The sequence below is a fragment of the Siniperca chuatsi genome, linkage group LG14 (genome assembly GCF_020085105.1).
Source record: "Siniperca chuatsi isolate FFG_IHB_CAS linkage group LG14, ASM2008510v1, whole genome shotgun sequence".
NCBI lineage: Eukaryota > Metazoa > Chordata > Actinopteri > Centrarchiformes > Sinipercidae > Siniperca > Siniperca chuatsi.
In genome coordinates this window covers 8395559-8409000 of record NC_058055.1, presented here as the reverse complement: position 1 = coordinate 8409000, position 13442 = coordinate 8395559, and the positions used below count along the sequence as shown (strand labels likewise).

General features: G+C 37.0%; 1 protein-coding gene across 1 annotated transcript; it reads left to right on the top strand.

Moving 5' to 3' along the window:
• Nucleotides 1–998: 998 nt before the first annotated feature.
• npm1a (nucleophosmin 1a) lies at nt 999–8177 on the top strand. Its single transcript, XM_044223182.1, has 11 exons — nt 999–1182; nt 2297–2376; nt 3735–3854; nt 3971–4064; nt 4268–4374; nt 4457–4530; nt 5283–5337; nt 5421–5498; nt 5709–5819; nt 5959–6033; nt 6866–8177. The coding sequence occupies exons 1-11, from the start codon at nt 1134–1136 to the stop codon at nt 6914–6916; spliced, it is 894 nt and encodes a 297-aa protein (XP_044079117.1). The 5' UTR covers nt 999–1133; the 3' UTR covers nt 6917–8177.
• Nucleotides 8178–13442: the final 5265 nt, after the last annotated feature.

The window sequence follows — 13442 nt, the reverse complement described above, 5'->3', positions numbered from 1 at the left end:
GAAAAATATTTTCTCTGAGGACAAATGGCAAAGTAGTGTAACTGGTAGTTGTTATTGCCATATATTGTGGTTTCATAATTATTCTGAAAAGCGTACACATAGTTTTGTAGAATGTTCATTAAATTATATAGCCTTCTACAACCTGCACGCTGGATGAATGAATGAATGACATTTTTATTATCGTGTCATGCATACAACTATGCCCAGCTCACATGGGCTAACAAAATCAATCAATCAATCAAACTTTATTTCTATAGCACCCTCCAACAACCGAAACTGAACCAAAGTGCTGTACAACATTAAAAACAAGATAAAAAAATAATAATGATAATAACAAATAATAATAAAAGTACAAATAGGTCAGCAGAGCACATAACAACATTAAGATAAAGAGAAGTGTCACAGGGCCACTGAGTGTTAAAAGCTATTCTAAATAAGTGGGTTTTAAGTTTGGCACAAAACACCACAATGTCACATAAGCCACATCCAATCCACTCAATCTGCACTGCAGACCTTCATTGTCCACAACAAAATTCATCACTAACAAATATTTACTAATACAGGACAGTAAATACTATTACTAATACTATTAAATAGTCCATCTCGCCTTCCTTTCCAGGCTTTTGAGACAAAGTTAGCTAACTCAAACACATCCGGATTAAACAACCATTTGATCATCTATACACCTGAATATTTCAGAGTTTTGTCTAACCATCTCGTGGAAATCTGACATTCTTAAATCATCACTGCATGTAGACATTAAATCACAGAGTTAAGAACCTTTTTTTCCTGCCAACCTCAATGGCCAGAGGAAAAATACCAGTTAGCAGCGGTTCAACTAGATGTTTGGCTTCTAGAAAAGAGAATAATCAAGGTGTAACATATTATTCAGGCCCAAATGTACGTCCTTAATTTTAATACAGCTATCAATGACGAGGGCTGTGCTGTGTGCTTTACACATTGTGGTACAGTGGGTGGCGCTGTTACTCTTGTTGGTTTTCTATTCAGCAGGAAAGAGAAGGAGAAGAAGACAGGAGGCGGAGTCCCACGTTAGTCACTGTCTACCAGTAGTAGTTGGTTATTCTTTTGTCGCAGACAAGCAGCAGGTTGTCAGCGTTTTAATCTAAAAAGAAATGAACGGGTTAGACGAGGAACCAATGGCACCACAGACCTTTCTTTACGGTGAGATAACTTCTGCATGTCGTGTGTGACTTCAAGATGTTTAACATTACGTGTCTTGATGTCTGACTGCTGTTATCAGGACAAGAAAACGAATAAATTCAGCTATTTAGTTACGTTTGGCACTCTATAATGGAAGGTAACTTAATGTCCCTATTGTAATATTAAGTCATTTAAAGTGTAATATCTTGCGTGCGTTATGAATCACTCTAATATTGTAGCAGGAGGTTAAAGACCTGGTGAACAGCGCGGCTTTAGACAGTCTGAGTTAGCCATAACGTTACACGTGGTTAGCTATCAACATGGCGGCGCCCATGTGTTGTGCACAATGTTGATATTTAAGCATTTTCTTTACACTAGACGTTGAAAATGTTTTATAGTTTAATTTACATCTCATTTTGATTAACTGAAAACTTTAGCTTAAAGTTAGACCTGAGTTTTTAGTCCGTCTGGAAAAGCCATCTGAACGTGGGACCAAACACATGCGGACCCTGCTGACTTCCTCCTCCGGATTTAATGTAGACCTCCTTACCTTGTTTGACCCTTTCCCAGCAAACACTTAATAATGGTTTTTGGCCATTAAAGTCGTTGTGACTGAATTAACTATCAGGTCACACTATATCAACATGAATTTATCAAGTTTTCTTGGATCATCTGTATCTCTGCATCCCAGCACCCAGTTTATATTCTTAACTAATTTAGAAGAACAGTAACAGTGTATTTATCTGCCATTGTTCTCACCTTCACATTTTGTTATGAAGCAACACCTACTTCCAATAGTTGAATTTGCACCACATAGTTTTCAGGGAAATAATTTCTAATTGAGGGGATTCCCTGTGTTAAGGCCATGTGGAAATATTCATATCAGTAGTCTGTGTGGCTCCCTCTTGTGTGCATTTGAAATATAGCACTTTACACCCAAATCATTGCCTGTCTGAGGGAAAGCACACTACAGTGAAGTCACCTTTTCACATCTGTCTTTTCGGTTATGTTTTATAAAGCAAATTACTAATCTGTCACAGGATAAAATCTCAGTATTTATATGCTTCAGCCCTCAAACTACTGCTGTCGGGACATTTTGCGCAAGTTGTTTTCTTATTTGAAATCTTTTCATCAGGGTGCGTGCTGGAAGCTGGTAAGGAGGTAGTGTTCAATCCTGAGGACGATGACTTTGAGCATCAGCTAGATCTAAGGATGGTAAGTACCCTGACATCTAAGGTGTTCAAAGGTGGCTTAAACACATGTCATTTATTATAACTTGTCAGATGTTCTATATTTCTCTGCTGGACACTATTTTTGAAACCACTTTTGAATTTTTTTCACCACTGTATATGGATTCAATCGATATTGAACAAAGATAAGGGTACAGTATATGCAACCGTTATTTTTCAGTATGTTATATATTATAGCCGTTATATTTTGGCTATTGCACTCACTGTGTACAGAGATTTACAGTTGATTGAATAAACCTAATTACTTGCTTTAAATTATTTTAAAAAAGGCATAGTGTCAAGTGGCTCGAGGCTGGCTAATTGAATAGTGTGCTCTGTTAGCAGCCTCTGAGAAATGGTGCGCCAATCAACATGTGGAGAATAAGGTCCCGTGTGCCTGGATGTGGCACAAGAAGCTGAATATGAATGAAGCAAACTGAATTCTAAGTGGTGAAACCACATTTTAATTAGTAGTTTAAATGTAATTGGTAGTTAAAAATTAGCATACTGTCTCATAAGGTGATTTAAAAAAAAATAAAAAATGTTGTACCACCTGCTCATGCTTAGTGCTTAAGTTACACTCACATTTTCTTAATGACATGCCTGAGGTTGAAACCCAATTTGAGTCTTATCTAAACACCCCTCTAACAAGGTCAATGGGTTTTTCCCCACTGTAGTTCTGGGGTACACACACGCAAACAGTCATACATGCTGGCCTCTTTGTTTCTTACAAATGTTCCACACACTCATTTTGTTGAAGCACTCAGGATTTAAATAAAATTCTGTGACTGACAGCAAGTCATGCTGCACACTGCATCTTTTCTGGTGTCACACAGAGCTCACAAAAAATGATTATCAGCATTCATAGTATAAACTCTTAACTGGACCTCATATGCCATAAATGCTGTCAAATGAGTAGAAACAGGAGGGGAACGCACCTTTTCACTTACTTTTGATAAAGGAACTGCTAAATTCCACAGAATAGGGCGCAGGCTTAACATACCTCCAGTTTATGTATCAAGAAAATGACTCACGATACATGCTACCATGGTTACCAGGTGATATCCGATAAATGGTTATGTACAGCGCTTATACAGATTACTTTCTTGACAGTTGACGATCAGCAGATGGATTTAATTGTATTGTTTTGGATTCCTGCTAAAATCACATAAAAACCATCACCGAATCATGTGGCTGGTCTGCTTTGCTTTCACACCACAAACAAACTGAGCCAAACAGGCAAACGCCCCAGAGTTTGTTTGAATCGAAGCAAACCGGTCAGGTGTGAAAGCACCCTAAAGGTTAACATAGAATTACAATCAACTGTTGCCGTGTCCTCTTTAGGCCTGTGTGGACCCCACCACGAAAGATGAACTTCACATGGTGGAGGTGGAAGGACAAGACACAGAGGGTCAGAAAATCAATGCAGCGCTGGTTTCACTTAAGCCCTCTACCCTGCCAAGTGTAAGTAAACGTCTTGTTTTCTTTGCTTAGGTATAAATACACTAGCACCCAGTTAGTGTAGAGCGCACCTTTCAACACCGTACAACGTGGATGCTAATGTTGAGTGTTTGTTGCAGGTGTGTCTCGGTGGTTTCACAATCACACCACCAGCGATTTTCCGTCTGAAGGCAGGTTCTGGTCCAATCCATATCAGTGGACAACACCTTGTCAGTGAGTATTTATTGCAAGCAAAAAAAAAGTTGTGTATATTTTCAGTGTCTGCTTATTGTGGGGATTGCTAGGCTTTATGCTTTAGTAACTAATTTCGATGTTTGAATAAGCAAGCTTCTATCATCTATATCTCACAGCAATATCCATTTGGTTTTGGTGGAAGTGTTTTAAAACTAGTCTAACATCTCTAAATTGTTCTTAAGTGATGGAGGGTGATCAGTCTTTTGATGAAGATGATGATGAAGAAGAGGAGGAAGATGTCACAACATCAAAGAAAAGACCTGCTTCCTCCCCTGCCCTCAAGTCTCAGGTTTGTTTTCCATCCTTTACTATTTTAGTTTCAAATTGGTCAAAATTCAAATGACCACAACCTAATTTTTACTTCCCCACAGAAAAAAATTAAAATGGACATGGAGGAGGAGGATGACGACGACGATGATGATGATGATGATGACGACGAAGATGAGTGAGTGTCAAGCTTCAAACACATTCACGCTATGCTAACCTTTTCAGATGACGAACACAGTGGTGTTCAAATGTTCAACGCTAAAATCAAAGTCTGTTCTACTTGTCAACTTAAAGCACATTTTTATCTAAAATATTACATATAATATGTAATTCAACAATAGTTTAAAACTTTATGAAAGTTTCCTTGTTATTTATGTCTTAATGACATGACATCAATTTTACAACTTCTTGCCACATTTGAGAATCCAATTTTTTCCATCTTTCAACAGCTTGATTGTTTGCAAGTGAAATGTTGATGTGCTTCGGTCCATGTTAAACATTTGATGTGTCATTCAAGTTGTTCGGAAACGGCTACTTTTCTATTTGGAAGTTTGACAGTGACGCTCCTGTCCACTTGACTTTGTGTTTAGGGAGTGCTGTTCTAGGTTAGTTTGATTTACAGGTGTGCCTTTAGATCTGCCTGTTTTTGTAAATGGAAATAACTTGGCTTCTGAGTTGTACTGCTACCTGAGTAACATAAAATAACAGTTCACATTGCATGTAAAGAGCTTTTTAGCATAATGTCTGTTAGTGTTCAGATATAATGAAACAGTGGGGGAAAACAAGATATTGCGGCTTCCTACAAGCCTTTCTCCAAGACACAGAAATGATTTGCATCCGTTCTAAATAACTTCTAAATGTATTTGATTGTATGCCCTTTTTTGTTTTGATATTTAATCTTGGGTTTGTTTGTTTTTTTGTTTTTTTTAGGGACGATGAAGAGGATGAGGACGAGGAGAGTGAGGAGGAAGAGTCACCTGTTAAGGCAAGCACCTGTTTGATAGAATTTTTGGCAGTTCCAGCTGAATGAACTTCTTTCCCATCTAACAGCTGCTAATTTTTTTACAGGCCAAGCCAACACCAACCAAAAAAGCCCCTGCTCAGAATGGCAAGAGTCCTAAACCCAGCACTCAAGCCACAAAGCAGGTAACAATTTGTTTTCATAAACTGGACTACTACTGAATAGCATGTTGGTTAACCTCTGCTTAACCATTGTTGGATGTCGTCAGTATATTCATATTTTCAAAAATTATAAATGCCTATAAAGTTTTCTCTTATACAAATTTTAATTTCTCCAATTGGTAAGACAAACAAAAACTTTCCTCTTTCCTAATATCTAAACTTGTTCTTTTATAGGAAAAGACTCCTAAAGGTAAGGGTGACAAGTCACCTAAAACCCCACCAACTCCCAAAGGAACTTTAACGCTTCCTGAGATTAAAGCCAAGATGATGGAGGCAGTGAAGAAGGTTGGTGTCCTTTTTTTTTTTTTTTTTTTTAAATCAGTTTGTTTTATTATCTTTGTCCTCCATTTTAAAAGGGTAATATATGGCATGACTAAAGACCGTTTGAATTTGCTCATTTGTTGTAATTTTTTCCATTTTACAGGGAGTAACATTACCTAAACTCCAGCCCAAGTTTGAGAACTTCGTGAAGCATGGTTATAGAGTCTCAGATACCAAGGTACAGTACAAGCTCATGGTGCCGGGCAATATTTATCACCCATTGTTGCCATAAATTATCTAGGAAAATTAATTAGGAAACTGTATTTTATAAGTTTATTTTGAGTTTATTGGCTATAAAATTTGGGAAAGACATGTTAACATAAACAAACAAGCTTGTTACTGCTGATGCTTCTCATTCATGAGTTGATGTCTCTCAGAATTAAATTTGACATTTTTAACCTACCCAAACAATTTAACTGAAATCTGGTCACGGTTAACTTTGCCAGTTACACATACAGACCTTTCCTTAACAGCTGCAATGTGTCATAAACAGTACTAGTTTACTGTACTAGCTGTAAACTGATGTCCTCCCATCTCAAGAATTTGACTGGAAGATGAATCTTAACTAGAGGTTAAAAATGTTCAGAATCAGAATGTCATTTTTTGTGATTTATAGCATATTTTCTTTTTTGCATTTTAGAGTAATGATAGGAAATGAGCATCTTTCAAATTAAAATTCTGATGGTATACATTTGTAAAGAAGGGGTGGCAGTCCTGATTGAAACTGGCCCAGTCTTTGTTGCTTTTTACTCTTTTTTTTTTTTTTTTTTTTTTATTTATTTATTTTTTTATCCTACCACTATTTTCAAATTGCACACAGTGGAAGTAATGTTAAAGTAAATACACTGAAATCTTTATGTACAGGAGCAGATCAGAAAGAATGTACACAGGAAAGAATTTGAACAGTGATTTGGTTTTGTTCCTTTTTGTGTTTAGATATTTTAAATGTCTTTGTTCCTGTCACATGACGTAGGCCACCATGTTAACACAATTTTTTGTTTTTTCTTTAGGTTGTTGCAGAGCTGTGGAAGTGGAGACAGACGGTGAAGGATGCTAAATAACAATCTCAGTGGTTTTATTATCCAATTTTATGACTTGTTTATACCCATAGCACCTCTCAAACCCTCTGAAGCCAAACTCTGTGCCTCACACTTCATTAATTCTAAGTCTAGTCCAGCTCCACCTGCCCTTCTGTATGAAGAGACTAGAGGGATGGTGATATGGATTCCTCCTCCATCACTCTCTCATTAGGGCAGAGAAATGATCTGGTTTGTTAAATAAACCCTGGGAGAACCTACTTACAAATCTGCATCTTTGCAAATCTGTAAAGAAAATTCTCGCTAGATTGTTGGCATCCCCAGTATGGAGAATATGTTTGGTTTTTGTTTTTTTGTTTTTTTTAAATATATATACACACATACACACACACACAGTAAAGGTTGATTTGGCCTCATGCAGAATAATAAAAATGCATCAGATTATCACACACACTTAAAAGCACACAAGACGAGCAACGAAGCAGCTCAAGAAACTTCATTCCATTTAACGGTCAATAAAACATTGGATAATGTCGGCAATCGTCACATCTTTTGTCAGTTTTGGTAAAGCAGAATTTTTGGTTGACGTCAGCAGTGATCATGATATTGATTGAGCAATATTGATTTGTCTATTACTGTCATGAACGTAAAAAGAAACTTTGCACTTTTTGAAATGTTTTGAGTGTTTATGCTATTGTGAGATTCCTTAGGTAAAGCTCCCATAACAAAATAAGTGTCCACTTAGTTTCAGTTTCAAACATTGTATCAGAATTTTTCATGTATTTTACCGTCCGGAAATGATCAACCATTTGGTTGCAACAAGATGTGTTAACCTTAAGGACACAGTATCACAAATGAAGCGGCCTACCCATTTCAGCACTGTCATTGGCATAAGTGGAGATGGGGTCTGTTTCACTTTGTATTGCCATGACTACTGATAGCCAATAGGCCAAAGGTTAAGAACTTAACTCGGAGTGACTGAATGCATGAAGGAACCTGCAAATAGTTATTTTTTTAAAATTGTGAGTTGCTTATAATTTTCCAAACCAGGATTTGAAGATGTTATAATGTTCTGAGAAATGTTCACAAGTTTAATGAAGCCACACATTCTGTACTCATTTGACCGGTTAAAGTAACATTACAAATGTAAATGTTGATGCATGAGGCCTGTTACAGCAGATCATTCCATGTTCTCAAGAAACAAGTACATGTTTGTATGACTTTATATATGCTGTGGGTTTGGATGGACTATCCCAAAATTGATTAAATAAAATGTTGAAACATTGCCATTGTTCTATTTCTCTGCAGTGAGAATAACTGATATTTGAAGAATTCATTTATCTGCCCATTTAACTAAATTTGATTTTTTTTTGCAGCAGCAGTTTACTTATTAAAATTTAATAAACAGAACAATGTCTTGTTTCTTTGGACATCCAGTGTAGAATCAAATATGTAAATTAGAAGTCATTTCTATCCTAAACCTGTCCAGAATACTTTTTTACTTAGTTGATTGTTAAAAAGGTGCACATTACATCCTGGGATTCTAAAAAACTACTGAGGAAATCAGCCCCTCATCTCAAAATATGTATTCTTTTTACTTGTATGATTTCTCTTTTAATCATGAAGTAATTGGAACCCAGTTAGGGGCCTCTGGTCTGCTCACAGGTCATGAGGAGTACCACTGAATGTGAAAACAGTTCAGAAAACTTATAAATTGCCTGACTAAAGTGACTAAAAAGCATCCCACCAGTTAATAAAGAATGAGCGCAAGAAAACAGTAAAAGAAAGTAGAAAAGTGTTTTCTTCCAACTGCTTTCTTATTGTCTGTACTTCATTAACAAGACATTATTATTCAAAAGCTGAAAGGAGTCCTCTTACATACACTATAATACTGATATTTCATGTCATGTTATATATCCCAAAATATAGTTCATGTTGCACTCATCAGATTCTGCAGCCAAAATGTGTTTTGTTTCCAGTATAATTATGGCACCAAGGGCCCATTTACATTTTACTTGACATTCTGTATTTTTCTCACTGCCAATTTTATGATCATGTTGTCCCAATAATACTTTTTCTCTCAGTGTGATGTCCTGGTGGAACATAGTATGACAAAGCATGTTTTAGTGAGAAATGTATAGGGGATAGCGGTTTTCTTTTACCTCCAAATCGCTGCATTACTGTGATTTGTGTGTCTATGATCTCTTATTTTGTTTCAGAATATAACACAATGTTGAGACTGAAATATTCAATTCAATTCAGTTAGCTTTATTAGCATGAACAAAAATATGTTGTTGCCAAAGCAACATATATTACATATAAATTACACAGGTGTCACATATGTATGTTGATTGTTATACAATACAGTACACTACAATTTTATACAATTTAATACAATACAACTCACTATTTTATAGTGATTGTAAATCCCTCAGTCTGTGGCAGGCAGATACATATTTAGCTGCCAGAGGAGCTGCTGTTCCTTCACCTATGAGACCTATCAGTTTCTCTTCTGGGGTTAACATTAGGGAGTTTGTTATTTTCTTGGCTATTTCCCCGTAGTGGAGAGAACTTCTCACAGTGGAGGAGGAAGTGCGTCTCTGTCTCTACCTCCCCTATCAAACTGAGCCTGTATTTGGTCAGGATCATCTGACAGAGTGGAGATACTCAGCTAATTTGTATTCTCTGTTTAAAGTCAAATAACAGTTTAGTCTACTTTGGGTTTTTGTTTAACTTCTCCAATGTTCTAAACATAGATCTTTTGACTGATTCACGGTTAATTTTATTCTGTTGTGTTGTTTTGAATCAGTGCTGATGGGAGCCTGGTCGGTTAGCTTCACCATCAGCTCTTGAGTTTTTAGTGCTTTGAATGGAAGTGTGTCTTTTGGACTTGAATTTAGATGTGTCCAAAATGTTATTGCCCATTTAACAGTAATGGGAAATGTCCCAGTTCTGCTCGGCAGGCGTCATTTGGTGTTTTCCTTTGAACGTTTAGAGTTCTTCGACAGAATTCAGTGTGGAGGGCCTCTATTGGGTGTTTGTCCCATGAGTCATGCTCCAATCTACTGAGCGGGCCCCAGATCTCACTTCCACATATAGCTATTGGTAAATTTACATTATCAAATATTTTTATCCAGATTCTAATTGGAATGTTAATGTTGAATAACTTGGTTTTTAATGCATACATTGCACTGCATGCTTTTTCTTTGAGTGCATTTATTGCCGTCTTGAAATTCCCTGATGCAGATATGGTCAGACCAAGGTAAGTATATTTTTTGTGTGTTTAATTTGGGTGTCATTCAAAGTAAAATAGTATTTGTTTTCCAGATATCTGTTGTTTTTTTTTTTTAAAGGTCATGATTTGGGTTTTCTTCAAATTTACCTCCACAGCCTAATTATGGTAGAATTGTTCCTGGATGGTCAGGTTATTTTGAAGACCATCTCTGGTTGGGGACAACAGAATAAGGTCATCTGCATAAAGCAGGTATCTTATCTCTGTGTCTCAGAGTGTGAGGCCTGGAGCTGCTGAATGGTCCAACTGGTCTGCAAGTTCATTTATATACAGGTTAAATAATGTCGGACTTCAACGGCATCTTTGCTTCCCACCGCGTCCTTGAGTAAAATACTCTTTGTTAATTTTCACAGCACACAGTTGTGCTTGTACAAACATTTGATACACCTATTCCACTTTGAAGGATTTTGAAGAAAAGTCCTTCATGCTAAATGGAATCGAAGGCTTTTTTTAAATCGATGAAACAAGCAAATGTTTTGCCTCCCTTGTTTTGGTGGATATGTTTGTTAATTACTGTGTATGTATAAGGTGTATATATAATCAGAGGTTTGGTAATTTAGAAGAAAGCCAATTTGACATTTACTAAGTATGTTTTTGTTTTTTTCTTGAATAAAGGAAGTATCCTGGAATTTAGGATTCTACAGAATAGTTTCCCAAGGTTGCTGCTGACGCTCTGAAGTTAGTCCCTGGTTCCAGACATCAGGGAAGCAGCCAGCAGTCAGTTTAACAGTATAATTATAATGTTCTGTCTCTGTTGTTACAAACTGTAGAACTACTGTGATTAAATCAAGGGTCACTTATTGCACACTGGCTAACAAAAAGTGTAACACCTGGACTGTTTGCATTTTGTTACCCTTGATCAAATCACTTTTGTTATAGTCGTCCTGTACTGTGTTTTACAGAGATTTAGAGAGAGTTGGAAGTGACAGAAAGTTGTTATCTTAACACTGTCACCAATGGTGAGAGCAGATGTTTACTCATATCGAAGAAGAAGTACATGGGCCATGTTCGTAAGCAGGATCTGTTGCATTTTGTTTTGTCAAGTTACCCTTATGGAACGGTTTTCCGCAGTGTCAGCCTATTTTGCTCAGCTCTTATTGAAACATGAGCCTGAACTATGAGTCACAACTGAGAATCCTGTGATATAAACCCTGATGGTTAGACCGTATGCTTTCCATAATAAATTGACAAATATATAGGCATTCTAAAACGAATCATAAATCATACACTATTACTTTAAACAACAACTTTGCAAAGGTGTAATCTCAAGAACTTCACATAACAGACAGAACCACACTAACATGACTGTAGGTGGACAGACTGGAATGATAAGTGCCAGAATAGCAGAAGCAGCAATCATGAGCAAAATGGCTGTATTCACATGAGAAAAATCTATTGAAAATTGCACATCATCCAACTTGAGTGTCATTTATTACCTCAGTATTGAACTAGTCATCTGACGTGTGGAGATGTACAGGTGATTCAAAAACAGTTGAGACAAAGGTACTTGAAAAGTCCAGGGAAAGCAGACAACTTCCCCCTTCCCCTCAGATTAAGAGTTTATTTATTTTGTGTGGGTGGAGAATTGTATCTAATATCAACTCGATTTAATTCAAGTTTTGGGGAGATGAGGCCCTTTTTTTTTGCATTGCAGCTGTGCTTTGTTATTTAGGCTGGTAGGCATTGGATGTATTTTACATTTTAAAAAAATATTGTCCAACTATATTGTGCAACTTTAACACAAGAAAACACAAGTCCCTTGCATATGACTCCAGTCATTCAAGAACCAGTGTATGTACATGTTTAGTTATTTCACAACAGTTTGGGTAGTGGGTTCGCTCATGGTAATGAGGCCACTTGAAGACCATTAATAACAGCGTGTGTGTCACAGTATTCAGCATTCAGAGTGGCCTGTGGGAAATATTCTTTCCCTCTCATTCTCGCAGATGGGAGGACTCCTTCCCTCCTCTTCTCTGCTGGAATTTAAAATAAAACTTTTTATTGGAAAACATTTGCCTCCCTGCATAAATTCTGACAACAATACATCTGTTGGCTCCTCTAATCAGTAAACTAGGGCTATTTATCACAGTAAATCCAGGCCATCACACTTGAATTATTACTGGGCATCACCCTTTTATCACCCTGACAGTAAAACTGCTCTATTTAAGTGGTCATTTATTGGAAGGTAATAATGAGCAGAAAGGGCTTTATGACAAATTAAACTAATCAGCAAGTGTTCATTTGACGAATACATCGACAAAGTATGCACCTACGCCCAATTATTATCATTATTTACATTAAGGATGACCCCAAAGCAAGTTCTCTCAAAGCACACCACAGTGTAGATATAAAATCTTGTACTGACAGAGGCAGACTGGGGTCAGGTGGTTTGGCCACTTAGGAGTGAAATCATTATCACTCTTTGGATCTGGCCTAAGGGGAGGAAAGAATAATGATTAGAGAATGAACGGCAGAATGAGAACAGAGGAAAAGGAGAACTAGAACAATACACTGCTGGGTCTAATAAATCACATGAATCATAACTTGGAGACGTATAATGACAAAGTGAGAGGAGATGAGACACAGTGTAAAAAGAACAGGAGGAATAAGGTGCATTCAGGTGAAAATGCTCCACTGTAGTAAAGTATTACTTCCCACATCGCTGTAACAGCTTAAAATGGATCCAAAACAGCAGATGAGCCAGCATACACAAGACTTTTACTGATACTTGAAAACATAATACACTATAATGTACAGTACATATAGCAGCTACCCCAACTTAAAGCAGTTACCTATATACACCACACGGTGGCAGTAAAACCAAAGCAACTTTCATTTCGTTAGCCATTATGATGCTGTGTATCCATCAACTCAAAAGAAGATGGCTTCCAGCCAGAGTACAGTGTGGCCCTGATGCTTTCAGATTCCTGCCTCAGTGAGAAAATCATCTGCAACCTGAGTCTGTCACATTTGCTCACCAACATTTCTAAATGCATGTTTGAGGATAGTGTGTTCAGAATTAAATAACATCTGCTCACGCCAGCTGTAGGTTTCACAGCATGTGTGGTTTATGAACTGGTTTTCCTCAACACTACCCCAAGGACTAAGCTAATGTGTACTTTATTATTGTACTATTGGTGTGTATATTAGTGGATAGAGCCCCCCCCAATTGTCTTATTTTGTAAAGCACTTTGAGCTGCATTTCCTTTTATGCAAGTTTACAGTTACTTTGCATAAAAGGCATTTCCACAAGCTAGA